Source organism: Penicillium paradoxum (assembly GCF_028828445.1).
Source record: "Penicillium paradoxum strain IBT 22861 chromosome Unknown utg000007l_segment0_segment0, whole genome shotgun sequence".
NCBI classification, from domain to species: domain Eukaryota; kingdom Fungi; phylum Ascomycota; class Eurotiomycetes; order Eurotiales; family Aspergillaceae; genus Penicillium; species Penicillium paradoxum.
In genome coordinates, this window is record NW_026643185.1 from 2980304 (window position 1) to 2997755 (window position 17452).

The 17452-nt window shown below is 47.9% G+C and overlaps 6 protein-coding genes across 6 annotated transcripts; 2 read left to right on the plus strand and 4 right to left on the minus strand.

Moving 5' to 3' along the window:
• Window positions 1-393: 393 nt before the first annotated feature.
• N7457_008636 (uncharacterized protein) lies at window positions 394-2316 on the plus strand (the record flags this gene model as incomplete). Its single annotated transcript, XM_057179679.1, has 5 exons — window positions 394-840; window positions 904-1181; window positions 1235-1753; window positions 1807-2018; window positions 2075-2316. 5 exons carry the CDS (start codon window positions 394-396, stop codon window positions 2314-2316), a joined length of 1698 nt encoding a protein of 565 aa, XP_057028065.1.
• Window positions 2317-2875: 559 nt separating this feature from the next.
• N7457_008637 (cytochrome P450) lies at window positions 2876-4704 on the minus strand (the record flags this gene model as incomplete). The annotated part of the gene is made up of 9 exons (XM_057179680.1): window positions 2876-2988; window positions 3041-3230; window positions 3282-3440; window positions 3505-3600; window positions 3654-3741; window positions 3800-3912; window positions 3996-4152; window positions 4218-4324; window positions 4456-4704. The coding sequence occupies 9 exons, from the start codon at window positions 4702-4704 to the stop codon at window positions 2876-2878; spliced, it is 1272 nt and encodes a 423-aa protein (XP_057028066.1).
• Window positions 4705-7272: 2568 nt separating this feature from the next.
• N7457_008638 (putative endo-1,4-beta-glucanase) lies at window positions 7273-8512 on the plus strand (the record flags this gene model as incomplete). The annotated part of the gene is made up of 4 exons (XM_057179681.1): window positions 7273-7459; window positions 7524-7869; window positions 7924-8098; window positions 8186-8512. 4 exons carry the CDS (start codon window positions 7273-7275, stop codon window positions 8510-8512), a joined length of 1035 nt encoding a protein of 344 aa, XP_057028067.1.
• Window positions 8513-9102: 590 nt separating this feature from the next.
• Window positions 9103-10039, minus strand: N7457_008639 (NPP1 family protein; the record flags this gene model as incomplete). The annotated part of the gene is made up of 4 exons (XM_057179682.1): window positions 9103-9203; window positions 9265-9591; window positions 9660-9724; window positions 9786-10039. Coding segments are annotated over 4 exons (747 nt in total), but the record flags the coding sequence as incomplete, so codon positions are not given.
• A 504-nt stretch (window positions 10040-10543) lies between these two features.
• On the minus strand, window positions 10544-11539 carry N7457_008640 (Survival protein SurE-like phosphatase/nucleotidase; the record flags this gene model as incomplete). Its single annotated transcript, XM_057179683.1, has 3 exons — window positions 10544-11164; window positions 11215-11309; window positions 11368-11539. The coding sequence occupies 3 exons, from the start codon at window positions 11537-11539 to the stop codon at window positions 10544-10546; spliced, it is 888 nt and encodes a 295-aa protein (XP_057028069.1).
• An 800-nt stretch (window positions 11540-12339) lies between these two features.
• Window positions 12340-17146, minus strand: N7457_008641 (putative ABC multidrug transporter; the record flags this gene model as incomplete). The annotated part of the gene is made up of 13 exons (XM_057179684.1): window positions 12340-12438; window positions 12495-12934; window positions 12990-13149; window positions 13212-13418; window positions 13471-13781; window positions 13847-13940; window positions 13996-14171; window positions 14226-15119; window positions 15175-15574; window positions 15637-16546; window positions 16587-16753; window positions 16804-16848; window positions 16904-17146. Coding segments are annotated over 13 exons (4146 nt in total), but the record flags the coding sequence as incomplete, so codon positions are not given.
• Between the last annotated feature and the right edge of the window lie 306 nt (window positions 17147-17452).

A 17452-nucleotide genomic window follows, 5' to 3' on the forward strand; every position in this document is an offset into this window, starting at 1 on the left:
CAAACTAATCTCACTTGCATCATCAAGCTGGTAAATGTCAGCCCTCGGGATAGTGCATCCCCGGACTCCCCAGCCTGGGGAAGCGCTAGCGTGCTGTCTCCTCCTTTGCCAAGGAGTCCGGGGGATGATTAGGACGGAGGCAACTGTTCGACTCGGTTCGACTCGATTTTGACTCCCGGTTAAATCATGTTCTGGGTTATTGGAAAGCCACATGATGTTTTCAGTCGGCTGATCGTCTTCCGTTGGTTAAGGCGCTTGCAGTTGGCACCATTCGTACACCCCCGACAAGAAAAGCACGGGCTCCTATAAGACCGAGTAACTCTCTTTCTTATTCATCTGTTGTGCTCCTCCAAATATTGGATCTTTGCATCCACTTCTTCCCATTTTGGCGCAATGGCCGAGAGCAAGGACGAACCACAGCAGGGGGTTGAGGCTGCACCCCCACAAGGAATTGAAGTAACCCCCGAACAGGGCATTGAAGCACCTCATGTTCAGGATGAATTTGAGGCAGCGCAGAAAAAGGAGCCCAAAATTGACATGGGTGAATATGAGAGCAAACAAGACATCTCGCATGTCGAACAGACTCTCTCGGCATCCGATGATCTTGCAAAAGACAATATGGATACCAGCCGAGTCGACAAGGAGATTCAAGCCTATGCCGCTCATTCTCGGGTGGAGATCGATGAAGCCACTGATAAACGTCTGAAACGCCTGATCGATCGTCGTGTCCTGTTTATCATGATCTGCACATATTTCCTGCAGGCTTTGGATAAAGGAACCATGTCTTTCGCTGCCATCATGGGAATCAAAACAGACGCGCATCTGGAAGATGGGCAGAAGGTGTGTGGGATCTTGTTTGCCTTTCCTTGTCGCTCAACATGCTAAGAGTTGTGTTGTCGATAGTATTCCTGGTTGACTACCTGTATCTATATCGCCGTCCTCACCGTCGAATACCCTACCAATTGGATCATCCAGAGAGTTCCCATCGGCAAATACTTGGGCATTAACATCTGTCTCTGGGGTATGATCTTGGCACTACATGCAGCCTGCAAGAACTTCACTGGGTTGGTAATTGTCCGTACCCTGCTGGGTATCTTCGAGGCTTGCTGTCAACCTATTTTTGTGACTCTTTCCTCGATGTGGTATAAGCGAGAGGAACAGGCAGCCACAGTGACATACTGGTATGAAAGGAGTTTTCTCTCCGAGCAGACAGATTGACCTAATATCGAACTAGGTATATGATGAACGGCGCGCAGCAGATTATCGGTGGTCTCTTGGCATACTGTTTCACCCTTATTGGACCAGACAAAGTTCTCAAGTCCTGGCAAGCTCTTTTCATGAGCTATGGAATTATCTCCGTTTTCTGGGGAGTGTTCGTCATTTGGTGGATGCCCGACTCCCCCATGCGTGCGAAGTGTTTCAGCGAGGAAGACAAGCGCCTTATGATCGAACGTCTCCGCTCCAATCAGACCGGTATCCAGAACAGAAAGTTCCGCTCATACCAGATGTGGGAGGCGATCTGCGACCCACAAATGTGGTGCTATTGTGCTGTTCAAATGTTCACCACGCTTCCTACCAGCGGCCTGGGCGCATTCTTTGGCATCGTCATCTCGAGTTTTAAGTTCACTGTTTTGCAGACTCAATTGCTTGCTATGGTACTCGGAGTTTACATTATTGTGGTCCTGTTGTCGTCTGCGTGGCTCGTAAACAGGTTCAAACAGAACACGATCGTGATGCTAGGCTTCATTATTCCGTACGTATACCCTGTTGATTACTTTGAGCGGCGGCCTAACTGACATTTTCCAGGTCATTCGTCGGGGCTATTGTTCTTATGACTGTCGAAAACACTACTTTGGGCACGAAAGTAGGCCTTCTTATCAGTTACTATATCACGATGTCCTTTTGGTCGGCCCAGACTCTCACCCTGTCCATGGTGTCGCGGAATATTGCTGGTCAGACTAAGAAGTCGACGGTGGTGGCAGCGACATTCGTGTCATGGGCTACTGGCAATGCTATTGGTGAGTATTCCTTAGCTTTTGTACATGCCCTCAACATGTGGCTAAAAAGTGAACAGGTCCCCAGGTATTCCTTGACAAGGATGCCCCACGGTATCACATTGCCTGGAGTGTACATTTGGCGTGTTATGTCTGCATGGTTCTCGCCGTTATCTACCTACGCTTCCACCTGAAGCGCGAGAATGCCAAGAAGGACAAAATTTTGGCTGATGCAGGGCTTACCGCCGCTGACCCGACCCTCATCCATGCGTTCGAGGATAAGACGGATCGGGAGAATCTGAACTTCCGCTATGTTTACTAAATAGGCCATATAATTATGCTGATGCGCCTTTTGTGGGACTCTCGCAGCCGTTGGGCTCTTTTGGCTAAAATGATGACTATGAATACCATTGAGATTCGGTGAGAGATATGTCTTGTGTGTCTACGCAATATCGCAGCGAATGGGCCGAGAAGGACAGGATTTAGGGATATCTTCTTATGTATATCTCCCTGCGCCTGTGCCAATAACCAAGCCTCATCATGTAACTTAGAATTGCATGGCTGGTGCAAGGGCGTAAGCTTATATTGATCTAATGAGCATCTCAAAGGCGTACAGACAAGTAACCCAACGACTCCCTTGTCGAACTTGCATGAGGTTCGCTATTATCTCAGGTGCTGGCTTTGGGTGACTTATGAGTCAAATGTGACCATTTCCAGGCGATAGGTTTTGACTCCATTCGGCAGGGCTTCATACCTCCACATCTTGTTATAGCTACCAAGGTCTGATTCTCCATTATGGCAAAGACGTCAACAACTTGGATGCATGAAAACGGCCTTGAGTCCATCACAATTTAGTTATTTATAGACATACATCAGCCGCATTACCATACAACAGGTAGTTTAACGATCCCAACATCCCTGTGTGGCTCCGAGTATTGGACCTGGTCGTCTGGTATTCCTAGCTTCAGGTTCGGCAGCTTCTGAAATAAGCAAGCTCTAGAAGTCAGCATGAGAGAACCTACGATGATGGGCCACATGGAGCTCACAGAATACAGCCTCAAGCTCGGCACGAGCTAATCTTTCAGCGACACAGCGATGTTCGCCGTAACCGTAGGCAAGATTCATTTCGGGATCAATAACTCTGCGGAGATTGAACTCGTCGGGGTTGGGAAACATATCTTCATCCCTGTTTGCCGATTGGTTCGAAGCGATTAGACCTTCCCCAGCTTTGATGTGCTAAATATGCGTGAGCTGACCTTCTGTTCCTTCTCAGATGTGTATACTTACCTTATCCCTCAGAGTAATATCAACCATTGCCACACGACGAGTGGCTAGTGCGGAAGCTGTGTGAAATCGGCAAAGTTCCTCGACGAATCCTTTCGCCAAAGAGGGATTGTTTTTTAAATCCTCCAATTGAGCGGGATGCTCAAGAAGCGTCACAACTCCCTGAGTGCAAAGTGGGTCAATTTTAACTGAACAAAAATGGGACAACGATCTAACGATCACTCACCAAGTTAATCATGTTCACCATGGTGGCATTGCCAGCCACTAGCAAAAGGAATGCCAGCTGGACGACATCAAGCTTTTCAAGATGACCGTGGTTCAGCTAATTCCCATTAACTTCAATCTGTTGGATTTTTTAGTTGGAACTAGCCCTACCTGTTCAGTAATCAAGGTGCTGATTAGATCCTTTTTTGGATCGGCGATGCGCTTTTCAACGATTTTTTCCAAGTAGCCAATCAGTTCCCTGGTGTTATTATTCCCTCAGCTCCATGTTCAAAAGAATTCTGCAGTTGATGACCCACTCATTGGCGTTTTGAGCAGCAGCAGCAGTTGAACTGCCGTTGCTTCGAACGGCATTCTTCTCTGCCAGGTAATCCATGTCCTCGGTGGGGATTCCAAGAATGTTGTAGATCACCTTTAGAGCTTGTCGTTAAGCAGATGCCCCATTTCTTTTTAAACTCCCTAAAAAAGAAAGGGAAAGGCACTTGGGTCTCTTACAATAGATGGAATAGGCAGAGAAAGACTCTCAACCAAGTCAACAGGCTTTTCACATCCTTTCACAATCATGTCATTCAGGACATTCTCCACAGTTGACTGAATGAATGGCCTTATCGAATCGACACACTCAGGTGTAAAAAAGGCCGAGACCATGCTCCTGTTGAGAAACCATCAGTATATGAAGGGACTTGATCCCACACCAGAAGCAAACGCTGCCAATACCTTTGGCGCATATGATATGGTGGATCCATATCCACGAAGGTTGGTCTGTTTTTGGCAGCCGCCTTGCCTCCAGCACTCATTTCTGGGAATCCTGGACGGCTACGTTCCTGTAGAGGGAAGAGATGTCAACTTGGGCATCCGTTTTAGCCGTCCGGCTATTAAATTCGCGTATTCTCGTCGCCTTTCTCAATAGGATTCCTACTTTTGCCTTCTGCATACTCAATGAAAACCAGCCTACCTTGGATAGTCGGGGATCAGTTAAACCCTGGCAAACATCTTCGTGCTTGACAACCAGCCACGGTAGACTTCCATCCCAGAGTTTGACACGGGACACGGGACAAGAAGACCGAAGCCTACCAAATTCGGCAGGAGGCTCTCCAGCATGTGGTCGAGCGAATGGAAATTTCGGTGCATCAGTCTGGCCCTCCGCACTGGCTTCTGCCATTGTGCTAGTGCGGGACGAGAGACCGGCCGCGGTCTGAATCATGTTGGATGTCAAATTATTCATAATTTTGGTGGATGCCAAAGACCACAGCTTTTTTTTGATGGAATCATTGGATTCTAACACACCTTTTATTGTTGATTGGGATGGCATAGGCAACGAAATCATACGGTGTGACCTCTACATGAAGGTCACAGTGATCACAGTGATGTCAATGTGGCTGTTACACATAACACAGTCCAATGTCAATTCTAACGAATCGTAATTGTGTTTGTCCACAACTTGCCCGGAGGTGCGTATTGATGTGATGGGTTGACATGCACATTCCACAACGAAGGTCTCGAAAGGCTCCGATTGGAAACTTCGGTTCGAAATGGTGGAAAGCTCGAATAAAGTGCCTGGTCTCCCCTTGTATCCTCCACCACGGGGATCCTAGTTTCATGGCAGGCTGATGGGGATATCCAAACGTTGTCGTGCCACAGTAATAATCTTTGAGCCAACGCGTAATCCATCCTGTAAATGTATCTCATAACGCCGTGAAAACCAGATCCCCCGCGGGAAAGGTGTACAACTTGCTAACCACTGCAGAAGGTCAAAGTTTTGATGCAGATCGCATTCTGGAAATCAAACGATGCGGTCAATTCGGTCGGTAACGTATGGCGCGTGGAGGTTGAAGAGCCAGAGATTGGGTAGGAGCCAAAGCCTTTGCCGGATATTCAGAAGATGGTACCGAAGGCGACGATTATGTGGATGATAGGAGGTCCGAACACTCAATGCGACATTCTAGGCCGAGCGAGAAGATGTTAGAAAATTGGAAGAGAGTCAACAGGAGGAGGAAGCATGAATTCGTCAGCTAGCAATAAACAGGGCTTATTCCTCGATTCCAACTGCTTCCTCGGCGCATATCACTGCGGTCTTGTCGCCTTCTGCGGCCGACGAATGTTACTTTGACCGAGTGTCACTTAAGTGATTCTCTGCTGCTATTCCTGGATTTTCACAGGGCAGTTGAGGTCTAACCGGTACTTCTCGTTCGCAGATTTCTTCAAACCTTGAATGATCCATATCTCACATGTCTAGTTTGTTACTAGTTCATTTGCTCCAAAATTGAACTTCCCATAGTTTGTCATATCAGGTAGAATTTCTCCCCCTCGCTTAACTGCGGGCCCTCACACTTCTTACCGTGAGAGCAGTTTCCCGCTGTCTCTACTCTGGTCACCTTAGGTCGACTCTCGAAAGGGCACCATATCCAACTGAGCTCCCAATCATCGATACAGGTCAGGCGGCATGCTGTCTCAAAGAAGGTAATAGGAATGACGAAACAATCTTCTATGGCCATACAAAGCTCTCTAGTCTAGCCTATTTATCTACTGATGAATAGAGGGGATCTCCCTTAAGAAGAAGGTGAGAGGAGACATTCCTTAAGAGGCATACTCTAAGCCTGAACAACCTTAAACCTTTGAAGCAAAAGGTAGCATCTCTACTTGCCTAGGAGTATCGCATCATTCAGACTAGTCACTTATGAATACTCATAATATGCCACTAATGATACGTAAACCAACAAAGTAGGTACTACATAACTCTATTACTTGTCGAAGATGCACGGACGAGCTTGAACAAAGCCCTACATTTCTACCTACTCGGATGATCTGTTATGAAACGTGAAATATGGTAAGAATCACACTGCATAGGCCCTGGATCTGGCTGGATGTGGGTTTCTCGCAGACGTCTCGACAAGTTGTCTTCTTCCAACGTGAGAGACTGATCACATGGTGCCGGTAATTATCCTAAAATCAGCCTCTTATCATGTCGGAATCCGTTTTGAGGCCACAGGGCTATTTAGATCGCGGTCTTGAGAATCGCCCTTAGTCACGTCCGCCGTTTATGAATCCAACACGTTGTCGGCCCTCACATCCGCCTTGGCGCTTCATCTTTGTTCCATCATAATTGAAGGATCCATATCGTTTCAGCTTCGCATACGGAATAATTCGCATTTTTACTTTATCACATTCACCCACTCTAACTAACTTCAAATGCAACATGAAATGTTACCAGGAATCATGCACAAGGAAATGAGAAGCCCAAGTACACTATATTAGTGCAAATACCTACTAACCAAAAGGATGCCAAGGGCGCCTCTTGTGACTTGGGATTGGCCAGTGCGTCAGGCTTGGAACATGATTCCATCCCTGTGACCCCTTATGCATTTTCTCCGTATCAATTTGCTTGGTGGATTTGGTTCCTGAGCTATCTCGACACGGAGTCGGGGCAACCTCCGCAGGTGGTGTTGGGGCTTCTGACAAAACTACCCCGTGGCTTGTTATTTCCGTGCAGAATGATCACTCTAATTTTCCTCAATTCGCGTAGGATATATCCAATTGGTTCTATCCCTTGTAGTTGGCGTTTCATTCACGGCAAATTAAGGATATTGAGCAGCAAACTCGGCAGAAGAATCCGGGGTATCCTTCGCATGGACGTTATAAATATGAGCTGATTTCCTTTCTTTTCAAAAACATCAAGCACAGCAGAGATTGAATCATTCTGGTCATTTATCAGTCTATCCTATACTTTGACGACCTTCAAGATATCCCATCCGCTACTCGGAATCCGATCGCCATGTCTAAGTTACTCGGTTCCGCACTTTTTGCCTCTCTCGTTGCAGGTCATGGCCACATCACAAACATTGTCATCAATGGAGTGTCCTTTGCCGGGTGGGACATTGGCAGCTATCCCTATATGGAGACACCTCCGGTCGTCGTGGCTTGGGGCACCCCAAATACTGCCAATGGGTTTATCTCCCCGGGTATGTGATTCATCCATTCTCTTCTCTTGCCAAGCCAATACTCTTGCTAACTTCGTCAAATCAGACGCATACGGGACTGATGATATCATCTGTCACTTGGATGCCACCAATGCCAAAGGTCATGTAGTAGTAGCCGCCGGCGATCGCGTCTTCCTTCAATGGACCGAAGGTTGGCCCGAGTCGCACCATGGACCTGTCATTGATTACCTTGCCAGCTGTGGCACTGATGGGTGTGAAACTGTGGACAAGACTAAGCTCGAATTCTTCAAGATTGACGGCGTCGGCCTAGTCGACGGCTCGACTGTCCCAGGAATCTGGGGTGACGATCAGCTGATTGCACAGAATTCCGCGTGGATGGTTGAGATTCCTTCCGATATCGCACCTGGACACTACGTTCTGCGACATGAGCTGTACGTAAATATACGCACCTTCTTCAGAGAGGATCTGCTAACCTTACCCTAAAGGATCGCTCTCCATGGCGCAGGCACCGAGGGTGGAGCCCAGAACTATCCCCAGTGCTTCAACCTCCAAATCACCGGGTCAGGAACAGACAAGCCCGCTGGCGTCTTGGGCACTGATCTGTACAGCCCAACTGATCCCGGTATTCTTGTCAACATTTACAGCTCGTTGTCAACCTACGTAAGTACTTGGACAACATCCTGGATCGTTCATTTCCCTTGTGACGATTGCTCTTTCAATTCGCTTGCTAAGTTCTTTCTTACTCAGATTGTCCCCGGACCAACTCTTTACAGCGGTGCTGTTTCCATCACTCAGACAACGTCGGCAATCACAGCTTCGGGTACACCAGTGACAGGAAGCGCGGCATCCGGCAGCACCACATCCACTTCCAAAAGCTCCACGACGACTCTGGTGACGGCCCCCATCACTAGCGCCACTTCCGCCCCCTCGACAACTGCTGCTGGAGGTGCAACTCAGACTCTCTATGGACAGTGTGGAGGTACCGGTTGGTCGGGAGCCACGGTCTGCGTACCATCAGCAACCTGCACCTCATTGAACGATTATTACTCCCAGTGTGTCCCAACTAGTGCTTGAATTATTCTGGGGCACTGATGTGGATAATGTGACTGCAAGATGGACTGGCGATATATTTGATGAGCAGCGAGTGAAGTTGTGTTATCAACGATGTGAGAATAACGTATCTGACATGTTTTTCATAGCGTCATTGAAGGACTGAATAAAGTGAATTAAGATCTCGAAAGGATCCATGGATGCGAGGAGCTTGAAATGAAGCTTGAAAGTGGCCCATGGAACAACAGTCAAACCCGCTAGACTAGGCCGTAAATGGTTAGAATGCCAAGCCCTTTGGGGTTTCCTCCTAACTCCCAACATTCTTCGTGACGGTATTGACGCTAGGCAGTGTCTCAGCAAACGACTTCAAAAGAGCCAATCATATTCCAATAAATTAAGGACACACTACAGATCATGATTATGACAAAGATAGCACATGTTTTTGACAGGAGTACATGTGCCAAAAATTATGTAGCTATCTCGCGCAATCAGCGGTTTCCACTGCTCTGGAATATTTGTTCCGAGGATTAAGAAAGATACTAGAAGCCGTTGGTGTTGATTCGTGCTTGGCTCCGATTTTACGTCTGCGGCAGGTGAATTTGTTGATGCTAAACTCAGAAAGTGGCCTCTCCTAGGTTGGAAGCAAAGCTATCCTCCTTGAAGGGAACATGGCCTGATCCGAAATCGGTCGTTTCCAGGGCATTTTGCACGACAGCTGGATTCAAAGATCAGATTCCTAAATTCCACAGTTTGGGGAGATGTATCATCAAACTTACATGACATCGACTCCCACGCAATCAACGGCTGAGTGCCACCGACGGTTTTGGTGAGACCAAGAGCATGATTGAAAGGCCAGCTAGACTGGTACTTGATCAAAGGCGCCGTTCCATCGAGCGTATAGTCATCTGTACTACATTTCCAATTGCCATGCGCGGACGGACAAACGGCGACGATGTTCGATGCGTCGGTACTTGTGGAGTCTGCGAGCCAGATAATAACTCCCTCCCAATCGTGACGATGGCCAAGTCCATCCGAACTCTCATCCTTTGGCCAATACCATGAATACATCAGGGCATAGTAGTCACCTGAAGGAGCGCCTCTCACTGGATATCGCACAAATAATCTTAGTTTGATATACTGCGACCGTATCGATTCTCCTGCGGGAGCTCACCGTATATTTGCCCGGTGCTTTCACTGCAATCACCACTTTGCTTGCCAGTTGGCTTGAGACCGGCGCTATAATCAGTGAGGTTAGAGATTGAAGCTGAGTATACGATGGGATATTTATCTTGCTTACCCAGTGTTGCCGTCTGCGTCTACGGCCGGGAAAGGAACGCATCCGTTGACGACGTGTAGACGTGGCTGATAGGCCAAGTAAACATCGCCAACTGTACCCGATGGAACCGTTTCGGGAAACCCGACCACCTTATCGTGATCAATCGCTGCTCGACGGGCCAGCCCATGCGGGGTTGCTATGACGGGCAGTACAGTGAGGGCAGCTAGCCCAGCGATGAGTTGGGAAATCATGAGGAAATGGAGAGCGGGAATGAGCCTGGGTCATCGCATACAAACAGCTCGTTCGTGTTTATTTAATGCTCATCCCCTTTGATCGACAAGTCTCCTGCCATCTTGGTCCGATGTCCGTTTCCTTCGAGGAGTTTAGCCCGAAGAAACGGTTCTAAATCCCCATGAAGTATAGTGGATGATAATCATCCCACCTGACAGTCGTGTAAACGAGGAGATTGGCTTGTTCGCGTGGGATCGACAGGACCATTGATTCGCTATTCTTGTTTTCTCCGCTTTTTGTTGTGCCGAAAACCATCTTGGCTGCGCCCAAGTTGATGCACTTTCTCATTTGGTGCTAGTGGTTGGTTGAAGCTACTCGAATGCCTGTGCATACCTGTAGTAGCTGGCTATTTATGTAGTTTGCGCTTTGTACACTTTTCTGTGATTCCGACGTGCAACGCTACATAACAACAAAATAAACATAACACATGGGGAACTGTCAGGACCTCGATCTGCAAGTTCTTGGCCCTCGCAGGGGTTATGGACCAATCAGGGGCATGTCAGCAAATTGCCCAGTTCGCTCAAAACATCCGCCTGTATCGTCGCGTTGGCGTCATTTTTCGTCCCCGCCATTGCGACCGATACACTTGCATAGCACCCCGACTTGAGCGATATTTCGAATTCAGTTGGTAATCTCGACCTGCCGCACGTTGTCACATCATCGGGGGTGATGAATGGGAATGCGATGTGGATGCGGGATAGCACAAAAGAGAAATCTGCCGGATTTGTACATCTAGAGTCCGACACAGCCCCGAAATTGACATTCAGCCAAACATCAGTCGGTAGATATGGCTTGCCAGCGGCAACCACATGGTTTGTTAAGTTAGTTGCCAAATCGGCGTAGACATCGCTGTAGTGAGGCCGTGAGACATTCCACGAAGTCTGGGACCCGGTCGCACCGGAGAATGCGATAGCGGGGATTCCAGCGTGAGCAGCGTAGTTAGCAGCACCGGCTGTGCCGGAGATGTAGACGGTGAATCCGATATTATTGCCGACATTGGGACCTGCGACAGCCAAATCCGGGGTACTGTTGAAGAACTGCGGGGAGCGCACGTCTATGCCATATTTCATGGATGTCACCGGGTAGCTGTTGACATAACCAAGCCGAGGCTGTTCTAAGGTCAGTCTGCAGTTCTTGACACAGTGGATATCATACTGACCTCCGAGGCGTTGAATCCCACTGCCGGGCTGCCAGATGGGCAGCTATCGAACTCACAGGGCTCGGTCAATACGGTCGGGGTTCTTTGTTTTGACCCTATGGAGTTCCGCGAGGATTAATGAAAAGCTGACATCTTGAAGACGCAATAACGCACCGGTACCGCTCTGGTTTTCAGCAGGCGCAGACACTACAACCGAGTGTCCGGCTGCTCCAAGAGAGTCAAATAGAGCGCGGATGTTCACTTCCGCCCAGCCATCATCATTAGATGATATGATATTTACTGCACTAGCAGCTAGGGGAAATAGAGTGAGGATGTGGAACCGCATGGTCAAGGCGTGCAGTGTTGGAGGAATCAAGGCTGTTCGGGCCTTTTGTAGTTTCTAATGCCGTTTTTCTGCCCGCGTCGATCCCCCCTGGTGAAGCGCCGCTCGCCTCTAGACCCCAGTCTCCACAAAAATGACGGCTTCATTCGATGTCACAAGGAATTTTTGCCTATTCGAGCAGAAATGGTCCCTAACCTACTATTCAGGATACGAATTTCTCAAAATATTAATTCCTCTCAATCTGCAGTACTTGGGGGCGACCTCGTCGGCAATCACAAACATCTTCCGAGTATATATCTTCAGACTAGTGCAGCTTCGCCATATCAGCCCAACCTGGTAGGCGATAAGGGTTAAATGACCGCTTGAGTGACCAAGAGACCTGATGGATTCCCCAGTTAACTAAGTTCTATTGCAAAGAGCGCCGTTTTGTGAATTCTTAGATTGTCAGTTTGGGATCGCGCAGTACAATCTGATATGTTCTGCAAATTTGTAACTGAGTTGGTATTATATAGTCTATGATCTATAGTTAAAAATATATAAGTAGAAGATTCCAGCCAGGGGCAGAATTAGCAAACTCGGAAAAAAAAAGACAGAGCAAAGCAAGCACGAAGGGGAACAGATATAAGAAAAAGCCCAGAATGCAAGACTCATCTAATGTGGTATCGTGCGAACATAGCGGTTTAATTCCATCCACTATCCCAAGAATGGGAAGTGACAAGGAATATTAACCCAATCAATCGCACCGTAGAGTGAAAATCAATTGTATGATTGATGTTGCGGCGTCAAGACTGACTGGTAACCACTCATTCGGAGCGCGCACTCTTAGTCTTCTTGCTCCTGAGCTTCATCATCCAAAACACCAAGGCGTAAGATGAGATACAGAACAGGGCAGTGATACCCGTCTAAGAAGAAATAGTTAGCATGGAAAGTCGGGCAAATGAAGACAGGAAGATCTCACATCTCTCCAGGAATAGTATTTCTCTTGAAGGTTGAATGTTTTCGCGTAGTCAGAACCCTCAGAATATTTGCAGAATGAACATGTTTCAGTGGTGTTTGCATCAAGCAGATACCCAGTCTGCGTCGCGAGGAAATCGGCCATGTATTGGCCGCAAGTCTGACCAGACGGTGGGCTGAACTGCACAAATTCGGAGGGTTCACATTGGACCTTGACATCCCAGATAATCTCACCAAACAGTCCACCAACCAAATAGTTGAAAGGGTCCAGGTAGTAAATCCAGTAGCGCCAGAATGGCTGCATGAGAGAGTAAGGGACGACCACGCCACAGAAACTGATCAGGCCGGCACCGATCAGGACGGGGTTCATCACGGCCGCGAAATACTCGTTTGGTGCATATGCTGCGATGGCCTGACCAATGGACGTATATAGGAGCTCATAGACTAAACTGATGTTAGAGAGTTGAATTGATTTGCGTTCAGTTTCGGTGGAACTTACAAATCATCTGAAGGTAGACGTGTCCGGAAACACTGGCTTCTGAAGGAAGACCTGCTGTGAAGTACCAGCATAAAAAGTAAAGAGTAGCGCAAATGATGAGGTATGGAATCTCTGTGATGGTTTGCGCGCCAATAAACGCACTCCAGTGGTAAGTTTTGGACTATATGGAGATTAGTTTCAGCGATGTTTCGACGGGACGGGCTATTTGATGCGGGAACACACCTTTTTCTCTCGAGTCTCAAAAATGTCTCGGCTATGCAAGAAGAAAGGCTGCATCTGATTGATACAGCCCGGGGCAACGAAGATGAAGTTGAAAATGGCAAAAAGTCTCAGTTGAAGAGAGAAAGTGCCGTTTCCAATCTTCCAGAAGGTGAATCCACTGAAAAGAGCAGCGAAAACATGAAGGATAATCTTGTTCCACATGTAATCCTATTTGAATGTCAGACTTCGCCGCTTGATTGGGATAATTGTAGTGACCTACCGGTGAGCGCCAAATATGAACGCTGAGGCGTTTGGAAACCGTCTTGAATTGGAACCAGTGCGAGGTAGCATAGTCAGCAGTATCCTCAACATAGTTGGGATCAGCTTTGTTAGTTGCGTTGAGTCCATCAAGCTGAGCCAGTACTTGTTTGCGCTCTTCTGACTGATTCCAGACTTCAACCCAATCTGTTTTATCCGTAGTACCTCCCCCTTGAACAACGTCGATAATATGCTCTGCTGGATTGGCATCTGCAGGGCATGGTGCTCCATTCCGAGCAAAGTAGTCTAGGATTTTAGTTGAATCCTTGCCAGCTGTAATAAAATTGTTAGTCATGTGCTGCCCAAGTGTGGTCAATTGCTTCAGGAGAGAATCTTACTTTCACCAAAGTAGGTCATTCTGCCGCCCCTGGCTAGTAGGAGAAGACCGTCGAAGGCGTCGAAGAGCACTGCAGATGGTTGATGGATTGTACACTGGGACATTAGTACAGTGCAACAAGCGTGCTATCACGGACTTTCGATAACTCACCAACACAGCTTGGCCACCATCGACCAACTTCCGAAGAAATCGTACAATGTTGAACGCACTCTGCCCATCCAGACCTGAAGTGGGTTCATCCAAGAACAGCAGCGTCGGTTTGGCGACAAGCTCAACTCCAAGTGTCACACGTTTGCGTTGTTCGATGCTGAGTCCAGCTCCAGGCACTGTAAGTCATTAGCACGGTCATCTAACTGCATCAAAACATGGATAAATTGTACCTCCGATAAGAGCTTCACTGATATCGCGCAGCTCCAAAAGATCGATAATATGTTCGACGTAGGAAATCTTTTCTTCGTGGGGAACTGTTGATGGTTGGCGAAGAACAGCCGAAAATTCCAATGCTTCCTTTACAGTCGCTGTCTCGAGATGCACATCCATCTGTTCGCAGTACCCTGTAGTTCGCTGAAAGCTGATCCCAACTGGGTGGCCATCAATCAAAACAGATCCGTGGATCTCTCCACTATCCTTGCGCTGAGCAAGTACATCCAACAAAGTTGTTTTTCCAGCTCCGGAAGCTCCCATAAGGGCGACTAAATTTCCGGGTTGAACAAATCCAAACACCTTGTTAAGAAGCTGCTTCTTCTCGCCGTGGAAGGGTACGTGGTAGTCAAGGTCTTTCCACGTGAAGGTCGATTGCTTCACCGAGCCCAAAAGTGCACCCACATCTGTCTCCTTTGCGGGCTGTGGCTTCTCAACATCTCCGTTTCCACGGGTCTTTCGACTTCCACGCTTGTAGAGGAGAACCGATGACCCACTCTGGCCGTTCCGGAATTCCAGCCCGAACGAAGTTAGGAAGATGAAGAAGATCCAAAATCCCATGATGATACCAAAACTTCTCCAGATATGGTGGACGGAGTAACTGTATTGCTCTGCAACGTACCTTGCGCCATCAATAATACCTCGCTCATCGCTTCCAAGCACTGAACATCCACGGTAAGGAGAGGCTGAATCAGAGTATCCAGCGCCATATGGAAGATAATCGGGTGCAATGCAAGTAAACTCTCGTCCAACGAATTCGTTCGCCATGAGCGCTTCAAATGCATAGGCTCCCGGGTTCAGGTAGAAGATCCAACGAAACCAGACATGCATCTTTTCAAATGGAATGAGATAGCCTGTAGTCCGTCAGTTTTCATTCTTCTTCTCGGATTTCATATTCAAAACACTCACCCCCGTAGACGAAGAAAACAGTAGACAATAGTCCGGAGACTTTGGAGGCATTTCCAAACTGCTTGCAGACAGCGCCAACCGCTCGGAACATTTGAATGAAACATAATGTCTGAGCGATCACAATAATCCAATAGGTGAAGAATTTCCCAGCATCCATTTGCAAGGCCGACATGAAATAAAGAATGAGCGAGAAGCAGGTCGACTGGAATATCACAACGGGGATATCGGTGATGGCGTTGGCGATGGCAAAGGCCGTAGGACGGTAAAATCCGAACCGCTTCTGGCGAGAAAGAATTGGCCGGCCCATGAAAGATGCCGTTGTTTCAGACATGCTCTCGAGAAGAAAGTATAGCACAGGGAAAAAGCAAACACCAGGCCTTAAGAAAATTGAGCTCGAATCCTTGCAAATACATCTGTTAGCTTAATCTTGCTGCATTTTGGGGAGAAAGCAGTATTGATTACCTCTGGTAGGTCATAGAACAAGCTTCCGCAGACCAGAGCCTGGATGATAGCAGACGCAGCCTTGACAAAAAGTGAGAGCTTGTCGCCCCAGATGACTTGGAATTGGCGCAAGGCACAAGCGGCAACCTGATCCCAGAGATTCGCGGTATAAACACTTTTATTCCGAGGAATATGCTGCTTCCGCTTCTCACTGGAAACAGCCAATTCGAGGTCTTCAGTCTCATAGTTCAACTTCTCAGGGGCAACGATGGAGTCCATTTGTTCTTGGTAAATTTTGCTACTGTGGTAGCAGGATTCGAATTCCTCGGGTGTATTTGGCACCTTCTCTTCCCATCCAGGTCTGATTGTGCGTTCGGTAACGACAGTGACTGAAGTCAGGAAGTCCGCAATATTGGCACCCTTGGGGCAAATGAAACCAAGGTCTTCGAAGTATTTCCTGGCAAGTCGACGTGGGCCGTAGTAAGTGACACGGCCCTCGGCCAGGACAAGGACCTTGTCGAACTGGTCGTAAATGCCGTTACCAGCTTGGTATGTAGTGGTAATAATGGTCTTGTCGTTTCGATCAGCCTCGCGTCTGAGCATTCGTGCAAACTCCCCAGCGGATTTCGAGTCAAGTCCTCGAGTCGGATTGTCCCACATTTGGACTGGACTTTGTCCTGCCAGAACCTCAGCGAGGGAAACGCGTTTGCGCTCGCCTCCTGAAACTCCTCGGATATACTCATTCCCAACCAGGGTCTTCTTTGTATGTCCAATTCCCAGTGAGTCCAGGATCTCATCACGCTGGCTCTGTACGAAGTCCTTGCGGTTTCTCAGGTTCTCTGGGCGCTCGTTAGGAACCTTGTTCCGAAGGGCGAATTTCATCGTGCGGTTAACGGTCAAAGTTGGGAAGTGGAGGTCATCTAATGAAATACTGTGTTAGCATTGAAGTCAATATTCCTAGACACAATGACATGCCTTCGTTATTGAACATAATCTGCTGGCGGAACTTTCGAGCTGCTTTATGATCCATGCTGCCAAAGTTCGTTTCGCCGCTAATTTCATCGAAACTATCACGATCATTGGAGAGCACTCGGAGAAGTGATGTGCATCCGGAGCCTGGACGTCCGAGGACGAGGAGCTATGTCGATTAGTCGTTATCATTTGTAGTTTTACCTGATGGGGACATACCATTTCGCCAGGTTTAACCTGCCCTGCAACATCTTTGAGGATGGTCTGGAAGCCAAATCAGTATATCATACCGAAGTGTTGATAACTTGGAAAAACTGACCCTTTTGGGACGGTCACCACGATTTAGTAGTGATTTGATTTGCCGCGGATCTATCTCAGACCATAAAGTATTTCCCAAAGCCGCATCTGGGGCCGTAACTCGCACATTCAAATCACGAAAGGTGACTGTAAGTCGTTTGCGAATCCGGCTGTCGCCATGTTCCAGATCCACAGAGGCGATTGTGCCGGAGGAGGGAGTCTCCATGGCAGTGGGATGTATATCTAGCGTCAAAATGTAGGACGACTAGGGATGTTCCCAGCTATAGTGAAATTGAAGGCGAATATGATATATGCGAAGCGCAGACGAACTCTTATATTGCGAATCGATTCTCCAGGACTACATATTAATTCCATATTTCCGAGAGTGGGTCACAATTCCTAGATCCTCCATCATCGAGCTGGCGAGACTGGTGAGTAGGAGGCCTGCCTGGTTAAAATCACTGCATATCGGATATACACAGTCGGATACAACAGGGGACCCGCATGGCTTTAACGGGTTTTGATTCGTTGGTCTTCTATTTCTGGAGCTTCCAGAGCTTCAATCAGGTCC